The 16,708-nt window shown below is 35.3% G+C and overlaps 1 protein-coding gene across 1 annotated transcript in view; it reads right to left on the bottom strand.

Annotated features, from left to right (window-relative positions):
* The window catches only part of NELL1 (neural EGFL like 1), a gene marked incomplete at both ends in the record, with an annotated part of 595,597 nt that overhangs the window by 104,862 nt on the left and 474,027 nt on the right, over positions 1-16,708 (bottom strand). The window contains one exon of the mRNA XM_081332330.1: positions 1,634-1,729. Coding sequence (XP_081188456.1) covers positions 1,634-1,729 — 96 coding nt within the window. The remainder of the gene's footprint in view (positions 1-1,633; positions 1,730-16,708) is intronic.

Raw genomic sequence — 16,708 nt, 5'->3', positions numbered from 1 at the left:
CATGTCTGACTTAACTGCTGTAAAAATTGGGGTAAAATCAGGTTCTACCTGAGTTATAAATGCAATGATTTACGACAGAAATTTAAATCCCAATTGTGGTTGTAAGTCAAGGATGATCTACAATGCAATTTGCAAAGCAGAGGTGTTATCTAACTATACTTCATTTTGGATCAAAAACAGTGCTGGACTGCCTCATGCTTTCTCTATTCAAGCATGTTGCTCTTTCACAATGGCAATGGGCTGCTTTGTCCAAAGACTTTAATTTTTAGTTTTTAATAACAGGTTATAGATAGTTAATTTATGGAGAGGAGTATCTGATTGGTTGATATATTTTTGCTGCAAACTCTAGATTTGCAAAACCATAGACTTGGATGATTGGCATATGTCCCTTCTCCATATACACACAACAGGAAACAGTCCATCTACAAAAGGGGTGTCAAACTGCCAGCTGGATGCATCACAACAAAACTGAGCCCACCCCATTGCTGGCAATGGGGAAAAAGCTCTTATACGTCATGCGATGTCACGTGATGTTGCGAGTTTGACATGTCTGATCTACAAAGCTAGTAGCTGCTTAAATGAAAAATTTATTCTTCCTTTAATATTCTGAATGAGCTTAAGGTAAGAGCTTGAGATGCTTTAGGAAGTCTTTGTCTGGTATCATTGGTTTTGTTTTGTTTCTAATTGCTAAGAAATTATGCCTCAAGTCTTATCCTTATGTGGCTCTGGAAAATACAAGTCAATATTTGAATTGTTGTGAATGCATCTAATTTTCTATTTCAATTTGATTTACCTTTATTATTCATGTGTGACCAACAGGTGTTTTAATTAGTATTTATTGGGTATATTAAGAGTTAATAGTATTAAAATACTAAGTAATTAAGAGTGGGTACTGATGTCAAGCAGCTAGCTATAAATTATTAAATGCAGTTTGATTAAGAATGTTGTAATTATTGGTAATTATTTATACAACATCTATTGATAGATATTTCAGTTTAGGTTTTTCATATATTTTTCCAATGGCTTTGTTCCCTAACTCTAATTAGAACCTAATTAGAAATACTTAATTTTTACTGAAGGCCCGTTCATTGTTCTATAATTATTGTACAAGTGTCTTTGGTGTCCATTGTCATTCACATGTACACAGAAGTCTTTGAACATTGGGCTTATGGAAAGGCAACATACAAACACAAACCATGATGAAGATGAATTTATGATCAGTTGATTCAAAATACTTTGTGTCACATTGACTCCATTTTTCTTCAACCCTTTTGATAATGTATGCATCTAGGTGGTTATCAGTGAATTACTTTCAACCAAAAATGAGTAGTAATATGCATCACTCTATTTATTTTTTTCAGCCTTCCCCAATTTTGCACCACTAAATATTTTGATGTTGTAATTCCCAGTATTCCTACCTCAGTATTCCTCCCACCACTTTTGCAACTTAGGAAATCTAGTCTGCTCCTACAAATTTACATCATACATGTGAGATTTTACTGCATTATGTTAAATTTGGACAATCAATTTCCTCGAGGCAAGAATAGTCAGAGAAAAACTGAAATAGTACAAATGATATGTAATTGCAATTTTTAAGTCAGAGTAAATTCTTTGCAGAAAATTAGAGCATTACCTTTTTCACAATGACTTCCTGTGAATCCAGAAGGACAGGAACATGTATTGGGGGCAACACATGTCCCACCATATCTGCATCCTTCTTCACAAAATGCTGAAAAAGAAAACATCATTTAACTGTTGCATTGTACAATAAAACAGAGACATATATCTGTAACCCAGAAAGAGGTGAAGTACAATTTATTAAATGACAGAGTTCAAATAACAGCCCTAGGGAGAAAGACAGAAAGCCATACAGAAAATTAACAAAAGTAAAAAGTTAATGATTATTTGGCAAGAATATTAAAGGGATAAAAGAAAACATTTTGGAACTAAGCCTAGTCACAGTCATTACAAAGATAGAATTGCATTTAAATGCTTTTAATAAACTGCTGAAGATATGGAGAAAAATTGGAAGAGGAATAATAGTAGTATTAGTACTGTAATAATAACATATTCCATTTTTTTCCTAGGAACTAAGTTGGTCTAATTAAGGATTACCCTTTGTTTTATCTCCCCATTAAGATCTCTGTAATGTAGGGTGGGCTCAGAGAGTTACATAAAGTATTCTAGATTTTCCCCATGACAAAACTACATTTAACTGGACACAATCATGCTTAGTCCTCTATACAAAGTAGGATTGCTAAACCTATGTTTAGTAAACTATGCTTCAATGAATGTAGTTAGTTAGAGTCCCTGATCAGAACTGACACCTCATCATTGTAAGGTTGGAGGTAGCAAAGCCAAAAGACAAAGGTTTCTTTTAGTTGCACAGTTAGAATCATTAATACCTGAAGAAGGCTATTTACACACACTTGGGACAGATAAATTTAAGCCCGTTTAAATGTTTCCTGCCTCAATATATCTGCTCTTTTGCCATGATTTAATTGTACACACCTCTAGTAACATTCCAATAATGGAATAATAATAGTTCACATAGTTTACCATAGGGAGACCCACACAGCTCTACTATTGCTATGGTAGCATGAAATCAAAGCAGGAGAAAATAACAATTACCTTGAACATCAAGATCATGTGAAGTATTAGTACTGCTTTATAAAACCCTACTAAGACCACACCTGGAATACTGCAGCCAGTTTTTGTCACCATATCACAAAAAAGATGTTGAGAGTTTGGAAAAAATTCAGGGAAGAACAACTAAGATGATCAAAGGCCTGGAGACTAAAAGATATGCAGAATGGCTGCGGGCTAGTCTAAAGAAAAAAAGAAATAGGAGAGACATGATAGCACTGTTCCAGTATCTGAGGGGCTATCACAAGGCAGAGGGGCCAGGTTGTTCATCAGAGCACCAGAGGGAAGGACGAGAAACCTTGGTTGGAAACTGATCAGAGAGAGAAGCAACCTGGTATTAAGGAGAAACTTCCTGACAGTGAGGACAATCAACCAGTGGAACAGCTTACCCCCAGAAATTGTGGATGCTCCATCAGTGGAGATTTTTAAGAAGAGACTAGATAATCAGCTGTCTGAGATAATATAGGTTCTCCTGCTTGAGCAGGGGGCAGGACTAGAAGACCTCCAAGGTCCCTTCCAGCTCTATTCTATTCTAATATTTTAATTTATATCAAACATTTTCCTTTCTGGATATCACTGGAAATACTGTACTGTGAATAGCCTGTCAAGAGCCACCTACAATGTCACATCCTTATAAGCAACGTAAATCATATTCTGTGTGCTACATTTTATTCGACACCCTGTGGGCTACATAAGAGAAACTATCATGAATATTTAAAAATGGCTTTTGCATCAGAATTGACAATGTAATCACCCACCCATCCTGCAATCACATGAACACTGGCAAATAAAAGCTACAAAGGATATGGAAAGTGAGTCAAGTGCTGTAAAATAGAAAAAGTCCTTCAGCATAACTGCAATGAAATGGGCAAAAATAAGAATTCTTTTGGGTCTTCAATCATAATTTAAAATTGCTTATAGGTGAGCAGAGCAAATAGTACCCCAAGGTACCTCCTTTTTTTGCTTTAATTAATTAATTAATTAATTATAATAAGCTTTAAAAAAATAGAAAGAAAAGAAAAGAAAGGTAGAAAGAAAATAAAGGCCAGAAAAAGACATGAAACTAAAATGAGATTTACACACACAGCTGAATTAAAACTTCTGTAACATTAAACTATTGTTACATATTAAATTATTATAGTTTCTCAAAACAACCCTACATGTTTGTTGAATTAGTAAAGTGGTTCTGACCATTTTGAGGAAAGAATCTTGAATGATCTCGTTTAACTTTATCCAGGTATTTTAGAAGAAACAGTTCCCTTTTGGGTCACATTTTGAAAACTTGAAAATTTTGTGGACAGCTTTGATTTTCCATCTTTTTTATTCTATCTTCTATTTATGATTGTAGTGCCATTGTGTTTTCATTTTCATTTTTTGTATTAAGCATGCTTGATACTTTTTTTTCTATGTAAACTGAGAAGGGTTTCTTTGATTGCAGTGGCATAGAAATATGTTTAAGAGATAAAATAAATAAATAATATTCAGTCTAAAATCATAAATAGTTGCAATCTACCTTCTTCATTTTAAAGTTTATAGCTAGTTGCCTAAGTTTGTAGCAGATTTCTAATATACTGCATATGACTAACCTAACCCCTTTTTTAATGTACCAAGTTCATAATTTTCAGATTTTAACAAATTAATATTGTCATTTTAATGCAAATCTCTTCCCATCGTATAATATGTTCATTTTTAATATTTTTAACTCAAAAATATTTTTCTCCTTTTGAATTAACTAGTCCAGGGGTCAGCAACCTTAAATACTCAAAGAGCCACTTGGACCTGTTTCCCAGAGAAAACAAAACACTGGGAGCCGCAAAACTTGCCCGTGCACATGCACGCAGAAGGGGGGGAGATTGATTGAAGAGTTTAATTAGAAATAGAAGCTGTTGTGCATGAGTTCTCTCTCTCTCTCCCTCTCCCTCCCCCTCCCTCCCTCTCTCTCTCTCCCCCCCCCCCGTCTCTCCCTCTCTCCGATCTTCTCACCTGGCCAGCTGGCTTCACACTGTTCTCCGTCAAGCTGACACACATACTTATTGAGCTGGCTCTCTCCTGCCCTTGGTCTGCCAGTCCTCTTCCCCCACTCAGTGTGAGAGTGTGAGTGTGTGTGTGTGTGTGTGTGTGTGTGTGTGAGTGAGTGAGAGAGAGAGAGAGAGAGAGAGAGAAATAGCTGCTGCTTCCTGTGGAGATGCAGCAAAGGCAGGAACCCCGCCCAATAAGCTTATCAGCTTGTCGGAGAACAGTGTGAGGCTGAAGATTGGAGAGAGAGAGAGAGAGAGAAGGGAAGCACACATGCCTCTCTCTGTCTCTCTCTCTCTGCAAATGGTAGAGGAGGACTGGAGTCACAGGAGAAGGCTGAAAGAGCTGCATGCAGCTCCAGAGCCGCAGGTTGCCGACCCATGAACTAGTCAATCCTTTACTATTACTTGAATATTTTAATTTAATCCATGGCAGTTATCAGATTGATTCATAAATAGTAACTGTTTGGACCAGTTTTTAATCTTTAATCTGTTCTGGAACTTATATGAACTGTTCTGTAACTGTTAATGATTCAGATATTTCTTGATTGACTTCCTGGTTGGCTTGACATGCTCCAACATGACTCATTTTAGGCCTATTTTTGGGAAATGACATACTGTACATAATAGGGAATCAAAATAAGGGAAGATGGTAGAGTCAAACTATTACAAAGTGGAGCTGGAGGGGATTGCTTGGTTAAGAAACTCTTCTTTTTTTTACAAAGTCAATCTTATATCTCTAAAAATAATAATAGAAGACATGCTGATTAAATTTGCCTTGATTCAGAATAGTGTCCCAGAAGTTGAAGCCTCAGGTAGACAGAGAAAGTGCAGCTTTACCATTAAAGCAAAAAATTGCCTGATAAGCAAAAAAGATACATTCAGCTGATGGGAATACATGTTTCACTATAATTGGAATAAGAGAAATAAGTGCTATATGGAACATGAGTTCCCTCGATGGCATAGCTAATTCAGTTCAAATGTCTTCTTTTTCTCAGTAAAATTAAATTATTTAGCACTTGAAAAAAAATCCAAGTTGAAACAACTAAGTCTTTATTAACCTCAGAGAGATCACTAAGTAGAAATGATATTGAATTAACATTCTAGTGCACTGCAGTATGACAAGAATTAGTATTCTCAGCACAACAGTAAAAGCAACAATGGGAAGAAAAGGCTATGGCAATCTTTTTATCAACTCATAACAAATGTACTGCTGGTACATGCTGCGTTATTTCAAGAAAATGGAGTTGGATGTGGTTGTTGTAAAAAGAAGAAAGATGTTAACTTTGCTCTTGTAGGAGACCCATTGCAACATCCATTCCCTGAGAAAATTGATGTTGCAGTGTTAATATTGTGAATTTCCATCTTACATTCATCATATAACAAAGAGCAAACAAAAATATACAGCATTGAAGTATCATTTGTTAAGGATATTAATTAAGGACATCAGTTAATAAAAATGGGTGTCTGCTTGACCTGAGCTTCTCAGCTTCTCAGTTGACTGAAACATGGTGAGCCATAATATTATTTAATTAAGCTAAAGGAGAAATTTATAGGGGCCAGACATACACAAGTCTGCCTTTATGCATATGAACATAACTCTTATTAGAAATAATAAGATGCTATTTGGGATTGTTTAAGTGAAGTTTTTAAGTCCTCGTTTAAAAGCATGATGTGATATAAAGTTGAATTCAAAGTTGCATAACTATTTAAAAAAACATTTATGATCCAGCAGAGGTTTCTATGAAGGGGAGGGAATGACATTTTTTCCTGGTTTTCCCAAACATTTGCAGTCCCCCATGTCTTCCAAATATGCTCTGGAAAGTTAGAATGCCCTCTGAAAAAGCACAGAGGATAGTAACAAAAAAAATGTGACAATTTACTCTCCTGTAGCAAGATTTGCAAACAATGGATGGAAATTAATCAAGGAAAGAAGCAACCTGGAATTAAGGAGAAACTTCCTAACAGTGAGCACAATTAATCAGTGGAACAGCTTGCCTTCAGAAACTGTGGGCACTCCATCACTGGAGGTTTTTAAGAAGATACTGGACAGTCATTTCTCTGAAATGGTATAGGGTCTTCTCCTTGAGCAATGGGTTGGACTAGAAAACCTCCAATGTACTCCCAGCTCTATTCTAATTGAAATATGAGATTATAAATTCTCTGTAAATAATTTTATCTAAGTACAACAGAATTCTCCTTAATATTAAAATATGTTTGCTTTAAGATGTAATAATGCAATGCTGTGGTTTTTATTAAATGTGATACCACTATTTTGGGACTATACAGTATGTCATCAACATAATGACATCTTTGTATTTTTTGCCTTTTAGTTTGAGGAAATCAGAATTAATCCATCTGAATGAAAAGCAGGTCTGACAGCAACAATATTTTGATACATGATGTTTCTAATTTTGTTGCAGTGTGTCATACAAGCTTACTACTCTCTCCCTACTGAAAGTATTCTCTTCTGATAGTAAGTGTGGGGGATGTTCACCAGCTGTACAATTAATTTTGGGAGATGTGGAAGCTACAAGTCTCTTGTGCAACAGTCTTTGTGCTTATACTTATACTTCTTAATAAGTCTCAAAACCATTTTGTGTCAAAAGATTTCTGTTGTATTCCAAATTGCAGTTTAGATAGTGGACAATATAATACAGCACAAGATAGAGGATTTCCAGTCTCGCCTAGCAGGTTCCTAGTAATCTGAGAAACCTAAGCATAAACTTGATAAATCCCACAAGAGAAGTACTAATATGCTACCATTAATATATTGTAATCCATGCATGTTTACAAGAAGTAATGTCTTGTTAGAAGAGCACTTAGTGATTTTGCAATAAAATGCCTTATTAGGGGAAAAAATGAAATGGGAAAGCAACTTGAATAAAATCCACAGAGATGTTGAACCTTTCAGAGTCAAATCTAATTCTAAGAGTAATTTTCAAGTAATCCAATTCAGGAAAGACAAAAAGAAAAACAAAGTCCTTCATCACTGATGTTTGCCAAAGGAACTAAACATTATTTGACAAACAAATGCACTACCATTCTTAATGTTGAGTTGAGAGAGAGAGATTGTTTCAGACAGTGTGGGAGAACTATCCAAGACAGTCCCTTGACCGTTGCTTGTTGAACAGAGGGATCTGTCAGCAACAACCATTTTTGAGACAAGCTAAACTACTGTTGTCAGGCTGGTGGAGACTCTGCTCCAGTGCCAGTGTTGTAATAATAGTCTGGTCCCTGGTTAGCTTCTGAAAGAATTCTCAGAATGACAGGCTACTAATTTTGCTAAAATTTAATTAAGCTAGACTAATTCAAATGCTGGGGGGAAAGTAGTATATGGTATGATGCAATGAATTAATCGTGAAAGAAACTAAATATAAACTAAACTAAAAATCAAATAAAAAAATAAAATAAAATTATGTATGTCGCAGAGCACGCTGGCTGAGGAATTCTGGGAGGCTGAAGTCTACAAGTCATAAAAGGGCCGAGTTTGAAGACCCCTGTCTCAGAGGGTGTTTCTACCAAATTTATTACAGGTGGTCCTTTTTTAACAACCACTTGTTCAGTGCTGAATGAGAACTAATTAGAACCAATCCTCAGTGATCTAGCCATTGCAGCATCCTTGCAATCACATTACCATGGTTACTCAGCAATTGGCTGGATTTTTGCTTATTACCAACCCCCTCTTTTGCTTTTTCCCCTTTTTATCACCATACAACTGACCTCCTCTGTATGGTAGAACATGTAAAACACACACACACACACACAGAGACATACCCACAAACACATTGGTATGTATGTACATAAAGGAGTTTGTGAGAATTTTCCTCCAGTAGTCATTGACAATGATTGAGGGCAGTGCTTATCTTTGTTTCAAAGGCCACTGAGCCAGCACTGTCAGAAGACATTTCTGCAGTCATGTGTCCAGCATGACATCATAGAGCACTGTTATCTTTCCACTGAAGTGGTACCTATTTATCTAATCGCATCCACATACTTTTGAATGCATGGCACTCAGGTCTCAAACCTGGGATGCCCAGCATCTTAACCACAGCCACCACACATCTGTCTGTCTGTCTGTCTGTCTGTCTGTCTGTCTGTCTGTCTGTCTGTCTGTCTGTCTGTCTGTCTGTCTGTCTGTCTGTCTGTCTATCTATCTATCTATCTATCTATCTATCTATCTATCTATCTATCTATCTATCTATCTGTTTACATATATTCATTGATAGGATGAGAGAAGGAGATATAGAAACATCAGCCATTTACCAGGCAATTCTAAAAAATAAACAGATTTTTGAAACTTATAAATAATATAGAAGATTTCATCATCAGTTTAGATGAGCAATTTATTTTAAATTTAACATATCCATTTAATTGACTTGACAGCACCAAATGAGCTTTTATTTATATTTATTCACCTATTCATAAATTTTATTTCTAAAATGTATTAGTCATGCTGTAGTAGCTTTCAAGGTGACATAATAAAAAGTTAAAAAAGTATACTAAACTACACATAAATTTGTTATTATGAAAGTATAATAAAATAAAATTCTTCATTTATCCTTCAGGGTTCTTTTATGCCTTGCAAATGTGAACAGATCCCAGTATGTGGACATTATCAATTAAAACATGAAAAAAAATCTCTGTTGTGTTCTGGGCATAAATACAATATGATCCAATCCAGAAATTTGCTGTAATAACATTGACCTGTATAGTAATCACTAGTATTATCTTTCAAAGTAGTAATAGTACTGATCTGACTCTAAGTTGAATGGATGCTATAGAAAGCCACAAATAATATGTGGTAACAGATAATAGGGTATCATTTGGCAGTTGAAGGGACAAAATATTTTTATTGCACCTCTTTCACCATGATTTTCTATAGGCTGTTGATGGTGGCATAAGGACCAACATTGTGTTCTGAAGAATATACCTAACTGCTGGCTAAAAAAGTAAAGGTATTCCTCTACTTGAATGTACCATGTAATTACACACATCTTTAGGACTCTACAAGGGTTGTAGAGAGACAGTCTAATAAATATATTTAAAAGACAGACAGAGACAGACAGACAGACAGACAGACACACACACACACACACACACACACACACACACAGAGAGAGAGAGAGAGAGAGAGAGAGAGAGAGACTGTACCTAGAAAAAAAAACTTGAGTAATATGTATGTGATGCACAAGTAATCAACTGCCACCTACCACAGAACATGAGAAATGAAAAAAAAGAAGTGTTTCTGTTAAGCTGCAAAAAGGGTGGGAGTAAAATGTGCTAAATTCATCTCAAGAGAGAGAGAAGATGGGTTAGCAGTCCTAGTTATCAGATGAAAACCATCAGTTTAAGCAGGCTTCAGTCCTGGTAAGCAATAAAGATTCTTTACTACTCAAGCCATGTTGAGTGTCTGGACAAGTTCAACTGTGTTTGAGGCAGCTACTGAAGTCTGACATAGAAAGGAATAGCAAGGCGTTGTTGCTCTTATTGTTAATTTTGCACCAGAGCAGGAAAACCAATCTACTCTTTGACCTTAGCTGATCTTGAAAAAGCTCAAGAGGTTTGGACTCTTGATAAACAACCAATGAATCCCACAGCTGTTGCCCCATCCCATCTGCAGCCCTCTCTTGCTTCCTGTTATATTTATAATACTTAGTATATAAAGACACTATATTTACTGGCATCTTAACTACATACAGTTTCTAAAAGCTAAGTAATGCTAGCCTTGGTTATATGAGAGCTACCCAGTAATATCAGGGCTTTTGAGTAGATTTTTGTTGCATCTGAATTTGAATTACACATGCTGAGGTAGTTCACATTTTGAATAAAGAGGATCATTGGTTTGAAAGAGGGGTAAAGGAATCCATGATCTATGTTAGAACTGAAGACCCCTCCCTCAACAGAGGGGCAGGAATAAGACACCAGCTATCTCCACTTTATAATCCAGCCCTTGCAGAAGAAGAAGAAGAAGAAGAAGAAGAAGAAGAAGAAGAAGAAGAAGAAGAAGAAGAAGAAGAAGAAGAAGAAGAAGAAGAAGAAGAAGAAGAAGAAGAAGAAGAAGAAGAAGAAGAAGAAGAAGAAGAAGAAGAAGAAGAAGAAGAAGAAGAAGAAGAAGAAGAAGAAGAAGAAGAAGAAGAAGAAGAAGAAGAAGAAGAAGAAGAAGAAGAAGAAGAAGAAGAAGAAGAAGAAGAAGAAGAAGAAGAAGAAGAAGAAGAAGAAGAAGAAGAAGAAGAAGAAGAAGAAGAAGAAGAAGAAGAAGAAGAAGAAGAAGAAGAAGAAGAAGAAGAAGAAGAAGAAGAAGAAGAAGAAGTTGGAGGGGACCTTGGAGGTCATCTAGTCCAACCCCCTGCTCAGGCAGGAAACCCTATACCATTTCAGACAAATGGCTGTCCAGTCTCTCCTTAAAAACTTCCAGTGTTGGAGCATTCACCACTTCTGGAGGCAGGTTGTTCCACTGGTTAGTTGTTCTAACTGTCAGGAAGTTTCTCCTTATTTCTAGGTTGCTTCTCTCCTTGATTAGTTTCCATCCATTACTTCTTGTCCTGCTTTCAGGTGCTTTGGAGAATAGCTTGACTCCCTCTTCTTTGTGGCAGCCCCTGATTCCAGCAACCATTCCCTATTTTCCTAATTCACTTTTTCACTTTTCCTAATTCACTCTAAAGCTTTCCCTGCGCAGAGCCTTAAGTAACACAAGCTGCCTGCAATTAGTGCAGGTTCGCATCCCACCAGGCTCAAGGTTGACTCAGCTTTCCATCCTTCCAAGGTAGGTAAAATGAGGACCCAGATTGTTGGGGGCAATAAGCTGACTTTGTAATAATGCTGCTTGGGGGGGGGTGAAAGCCCTAATAAACAGGCATATACACAGAATGAAGGCTATTGCTAAGCACATTGATTTGTGCTTTAAATTGTAAGCCACCCTGAGTCTTCGGAGAAGGGCAGGATATAAATGGGATTTTTTTTAAAAAAAGACCAAATGGGAGATCCGCTCCAGGTTTTCCAGCCAGCCCGCCCAGTTCCTGAGTCAAATGTGTCCTTAGAGCTAAGCCGCTGCTCTGGCTGCTGCCTTCCCCACCTGCCTTTCAAGTTGGGATATACTACAGCTGCTCTTCAACTTTAGAAGGAAAGACGCCCAGACCCCAGCCTGTAAAAAATCACAGACTGCAGCTTCTTCTCCAATTGGTCCCGCTTTCCCTGCGCAGACTAAATGGGAGATCTGCTCCAGGTTTTCCAGCCAGCCCTGTCCCTAAATTTTCAGCACCTGGCATATAAGATGACCCCTGACTTTTGAGAAGATTTTCATGGGTTAAAAAGTAGTCTTATACGCCGGAAACTACGGTAAGTAAAATGTGAAATAAGGTGCAAAATAAGATAAGCAGAATGCTATCAAAAGTATTACTTTCATTCCATCATGGGAACCTTGTACTACATTAAGCAGTATGCAATTAATAACAAGTCATTGAACATAATGTCATAATGATATAGAGCTAGATGTCTGTCCTAAGCTACTACAATTTCACTAATTTGAATGGGCTCGGAGATCTGGAAGATCAGCTCATCCATTGCTAGCATTTGTAGTGATGAAATGATAATTTATAGTAATACACTATGAACCAAATAATTGCTTATTTGGTATTGTTAGTTGCATCAATGCTGAATGGATGATGTTTCAAATGTGAAAGGATGTATTTCTGAAAGGACATAATACAATTCATGACTAATTGTACATCAGTGTGAATTCATCTGAGATAACAGCCTCACCTGATTCATTCAAATTTCATATGCCTTCCCATAGGCATTCACTTCTAATATTTATGAACGTAGATAAATAATGTAGTCACTGCATGATACATTAATCATTCAAGTTTTCCAGAAGATTTCAAAAGTCATCAACATAAAGATTTTTTAGCTCCTTTGCATTTTTCAACTTCATTGGTCTAATTTCAGTTGAAAACTACTACCTACTTATCTACCTACCTACCTATCTATCTATCATCCCTCCAAGAGCCTTGGTGGAGCAGTGGGCTAATGCCTCCTTAAGTAACACCAGCTGCCTGCAATTAGTGCAGGTTCGCATCCCGCCAGGCTCAAGGTTGACTCAGCCTTCCATCCTTCCGAGGTAGGTAAAATGAGGACCCAGACTGTTGGGGGCAATAAGCTGACTTTGTAATAATGCCGCTTGGGGTGTGTGAAAGCCCTAATAAGCAGGCATATACATAGAATGAAGGCTACTGCTAAGTTTGTAAAGCCGCCCTGAGTCTTCGGAGAAGGGCGGGATATAAATGGAATTAAAATTAAAAAAAATAAAAAAAATCTCTCCATATATTCATATATCTCTCTTTCTCTATTCTATCTATCTATCTATCTACTGTGGTTCCCCCCAAAATAAGACCCAACCAGAAAATAAGCCCAAGAATGATTTTTCAGGATGCTTGTAATATAAGCCCTGCCCCCAAAATAAGCCCCAGTTAAAATAATCAGCCAGATGGATGCATTTAGTTTGGTATTTCCCTGAATATAAGCCCTAACTGGAAAATAAGCCTAATGCATCTTTTGGAGCAAAAATTAATATAACACCCAGTCTTATTTTGGGAAAAACATGGTATTATCTGTCTGTCTGTCTGTCTGTCTGTCTGTCTGTCTGTCTGTCTGTCTGTCTGTCTATCTATCTATCTATCTGTCTATCTATCTATCTATCTATCTATCTATCTATCTATCTATCTATCTATCTATCTATCTATCTATCTATCTATCTATCTATCTATCTATCTATCTATCCAGGTCTTTCAAGTCATTTTTAACTTCTAGCAACTGCCAAGACAAGTTCTGGCTTTTTTGACAAGATTGACAATTCCTGCAACTGTTCTTCTTGTTCTAAGTCTAATTTCTAAGTCACTTCACTAATTAATTGGAAGCAAGGAGATTTTTTTAAAAAAAGTCTCAGCCAGTTGCTGTACAATATGTCAAACACTTTCAATGCCACAGTCCCATAAAAGTATTACTTCATACTTCAGGTGCAGACAGTGTCATAAAACTGTAGTGCCATTTTATGCATAAATAATTATTGACAAGTATAATTGCACACAAGTGTAGAGTAGATGTAATAATCTTTATAACTGATTTCCTGAAATAGAACTATATAACCAAGTACTCGTATCTTACAAAATATAGGTATAAGAAAAGGGAAACAATGGACAATCTCCAGTGACTTTATAAAAACAAGACTACCTTTTTACTATCTTAAAATGTAGGTTTTTTCCACGGTAATCTAGCACTCCTGGAATGGAAAAATCCTGTTTATATAAATCCTTTTTTTTAAAAAGGCATTTATAAAAAGTTATTTCAAGTCTTCTGGCAAGATGGCTTATATGCATATATCAACTCTTCAGTGTGATTTTGTTTTTGAACCAAAGTGCCTACTATACTTACAGATAAGTATATGCATATGGTACCCTGTAAATGAGTCAGATATAATTTGTTTCACTTAGTATGTGCAGAATTGTACGTTCATCCATGAAATAAATAATTATTGAAGTATAATCCACAGCTAGTGCCCACTTTCAAACATCATAGACAAAACAGTCAAATATAGGTCATATACAGTTTATTGCCTACATTTTATAACTATATAAGTAAATAAAATATTTATAATATCCATGATTTCACCCAGATTTTGTTCCTAGACAAGATATACAAATGAAATTATGCTTTTAAACTTCTCTGCTATTTTATATTTCTTATGAATCGCATATTACATCAGCTTTGTGAAATGCATATAAGCATAAATAAAATTAATTGAAACAATAAAGGACTAAAATAGTGCAATAAACCATGAGCTACAGTATGATAAATTTCACTTTTTGAAAATGCTCTGTTCTTTTTCTCTTTTATATATTCCAATAAATGCCTTCTTAAATGATGCTGAATTTAGTTTATTGTGATGCTGTTCACAGTGTATTTTAGGAATTGGACTATATAAAATATTGTGTATGTGTGTGTCTGTGTCTGTGTCTGTGTGGAGAGAGAGAGGGGGGGAGAGGGAGTGTGTATGTATGTATAATTATGTATAATTCTACAAGTTTTATCCTTTGTTCACATATTTTAAAGGTTACAACTGAGCTATCCTATGTAGATACATTTTAATTGTACCATTAATTATATCTATACCTATTATATGCCTTACTCTGGGCAGATATGCATCTTCTACAATTTCTATATCATACCATTTGTCTATAATGATTCAGTGAATAAATGGGAATTCCCTTTTACTTATACATATGTATTATTTAATGTGGGACATTAATCCAAGATTAATAGAAACATAATTATGTTAAAATGATCAGAAGCTGCCATAGATATGTTAAGAAATAATATTACAATCCTAAAATATCTTCTATTAAATGCTGCATAAAATAATGCTCATACACAAAAAGTGCATGCACTCTAAATATTTATGATATTACTGCCATGAAAGCATTATGGCATCTCCAAATAATATTTTATTAAACTGTATTATTATTATTAATAAGCAATAGCTTAAAAGATATGTTATCAAAAGATTGTTATCTTAAAATTGAACAGTATCTTGGAAGAGAACTAATATCTGTAAAATATATATGCATAATTTAGATAAGGGAATATGTTGACAGTAAAATTACTTCAGAGTTTGTGTGACAGACCATTGCAAAGCTGAAATAAGGAGACACAGAAAAATTAAGAATTAAACTAATAATCAAATTTGTCCTGGAATTTCAAGCTACTCAGTTCTACATCAGACGGGGGGGAAATAAGCTGAAATTATCTACTAATGACAAACTTAAATTTGTTCTCTGGATGATTTCAGATTCATACACACACAAATATATTCACACACACACACACACACACACTTATTAGATACTGCAATCTAGTTGGACAAAACAAGCAATCAAGAACATAAACATAGTATACTGAGAGTTAATAAATGAGAAAATTAGGAAAGAACAATTATTCTTGTACATGACAATGCTTCACATGGCTTATAAGCAGCAAAATCACAGCAGTGGTAAAATACACAATACAGTCATGCTTATATCTTAAATTTGCAATATTGACTTGAACTCAGATTTGTTTTGTCAGGCTTGTGAATTCACATTTGTTGTATGAGAGATAGGAATATATTGTGACAAATAGTTTTGTAAGTTCACAAGGAGACAAAGAGCATATGCATAGAATATTCACAGACAAGAAGTAAAAAGCTTCTAATAATGGGTAAAATTGTAATTTTGCTAGCAGAGTAAAAATATTTGTTTTGTATAACACACGCTCATACTAAATTGATGGTGTGAGTTTAGTAGAGGCTAAGAAATATTTAATGCATCTAAAATTGAAGAGGGTCATAAATAATCAATAGCAAGTAATTACAATAACGGCAGGGCTCCAATTTAAACATCCAAAGAGCATTTTATGGCATTCCTATGTCAATTGTAGAGTAACAATCCCAACTAGATACCAAACAATAGATAACTTAACTAGAAAAATGCTGGTTTACCAGAAAAAAATTGGCGAACCCATTTATTGAGTTCTCCAATACATATGATTATTAAGGTGTAGGATATTCTATATCTTTGGGTGCTGTGATGCACACAATGAATGCCATTTCCATTCCTGTGTAATTGTTATTTAAATTTTCAAGTTGTGCTATTACAAATTCAGAAATTATTAAAAATATTTTAAGAGACCAAACAGAAAACATGACTTTGTTTTTATACATGATAACTGCTGCAAGGCTTTTGTATGCATACAGATGGAAGGACAACAAAAGAATGGATTGTAAAGCGTATAGATCAGGTTGAGATTGCAAATGTGACAGTTTGGATTAAAGATAAAACTCTATTTTTCTTTCTACATGGATCCCATTTTTGGACTTTTTGCTTGATAAAGATAAAAATGAAGTTTTGGTTTTGGGAATAGAGTATTAGATGTTTTATGACTATAGAAATATTGTTGGATTTTCATAGATATTTTATGTTTGATGTATTTGTTTAAATTTAAAATAGAGGATGTTT

This window comes from Vipera berus, assembly GCF_964194415.1.
Source record: "Vipera berus genome assembly, chromosome: 1".
Lineage (NCBI taxonomy): Eukaryota > Metazoa > Chordata > Lepidosauria > Squamata > Viperidae > Vipera > Vipera berus.
This window is presented reverse-complemented; position numbering and strand designations above follow the sequence as displayed.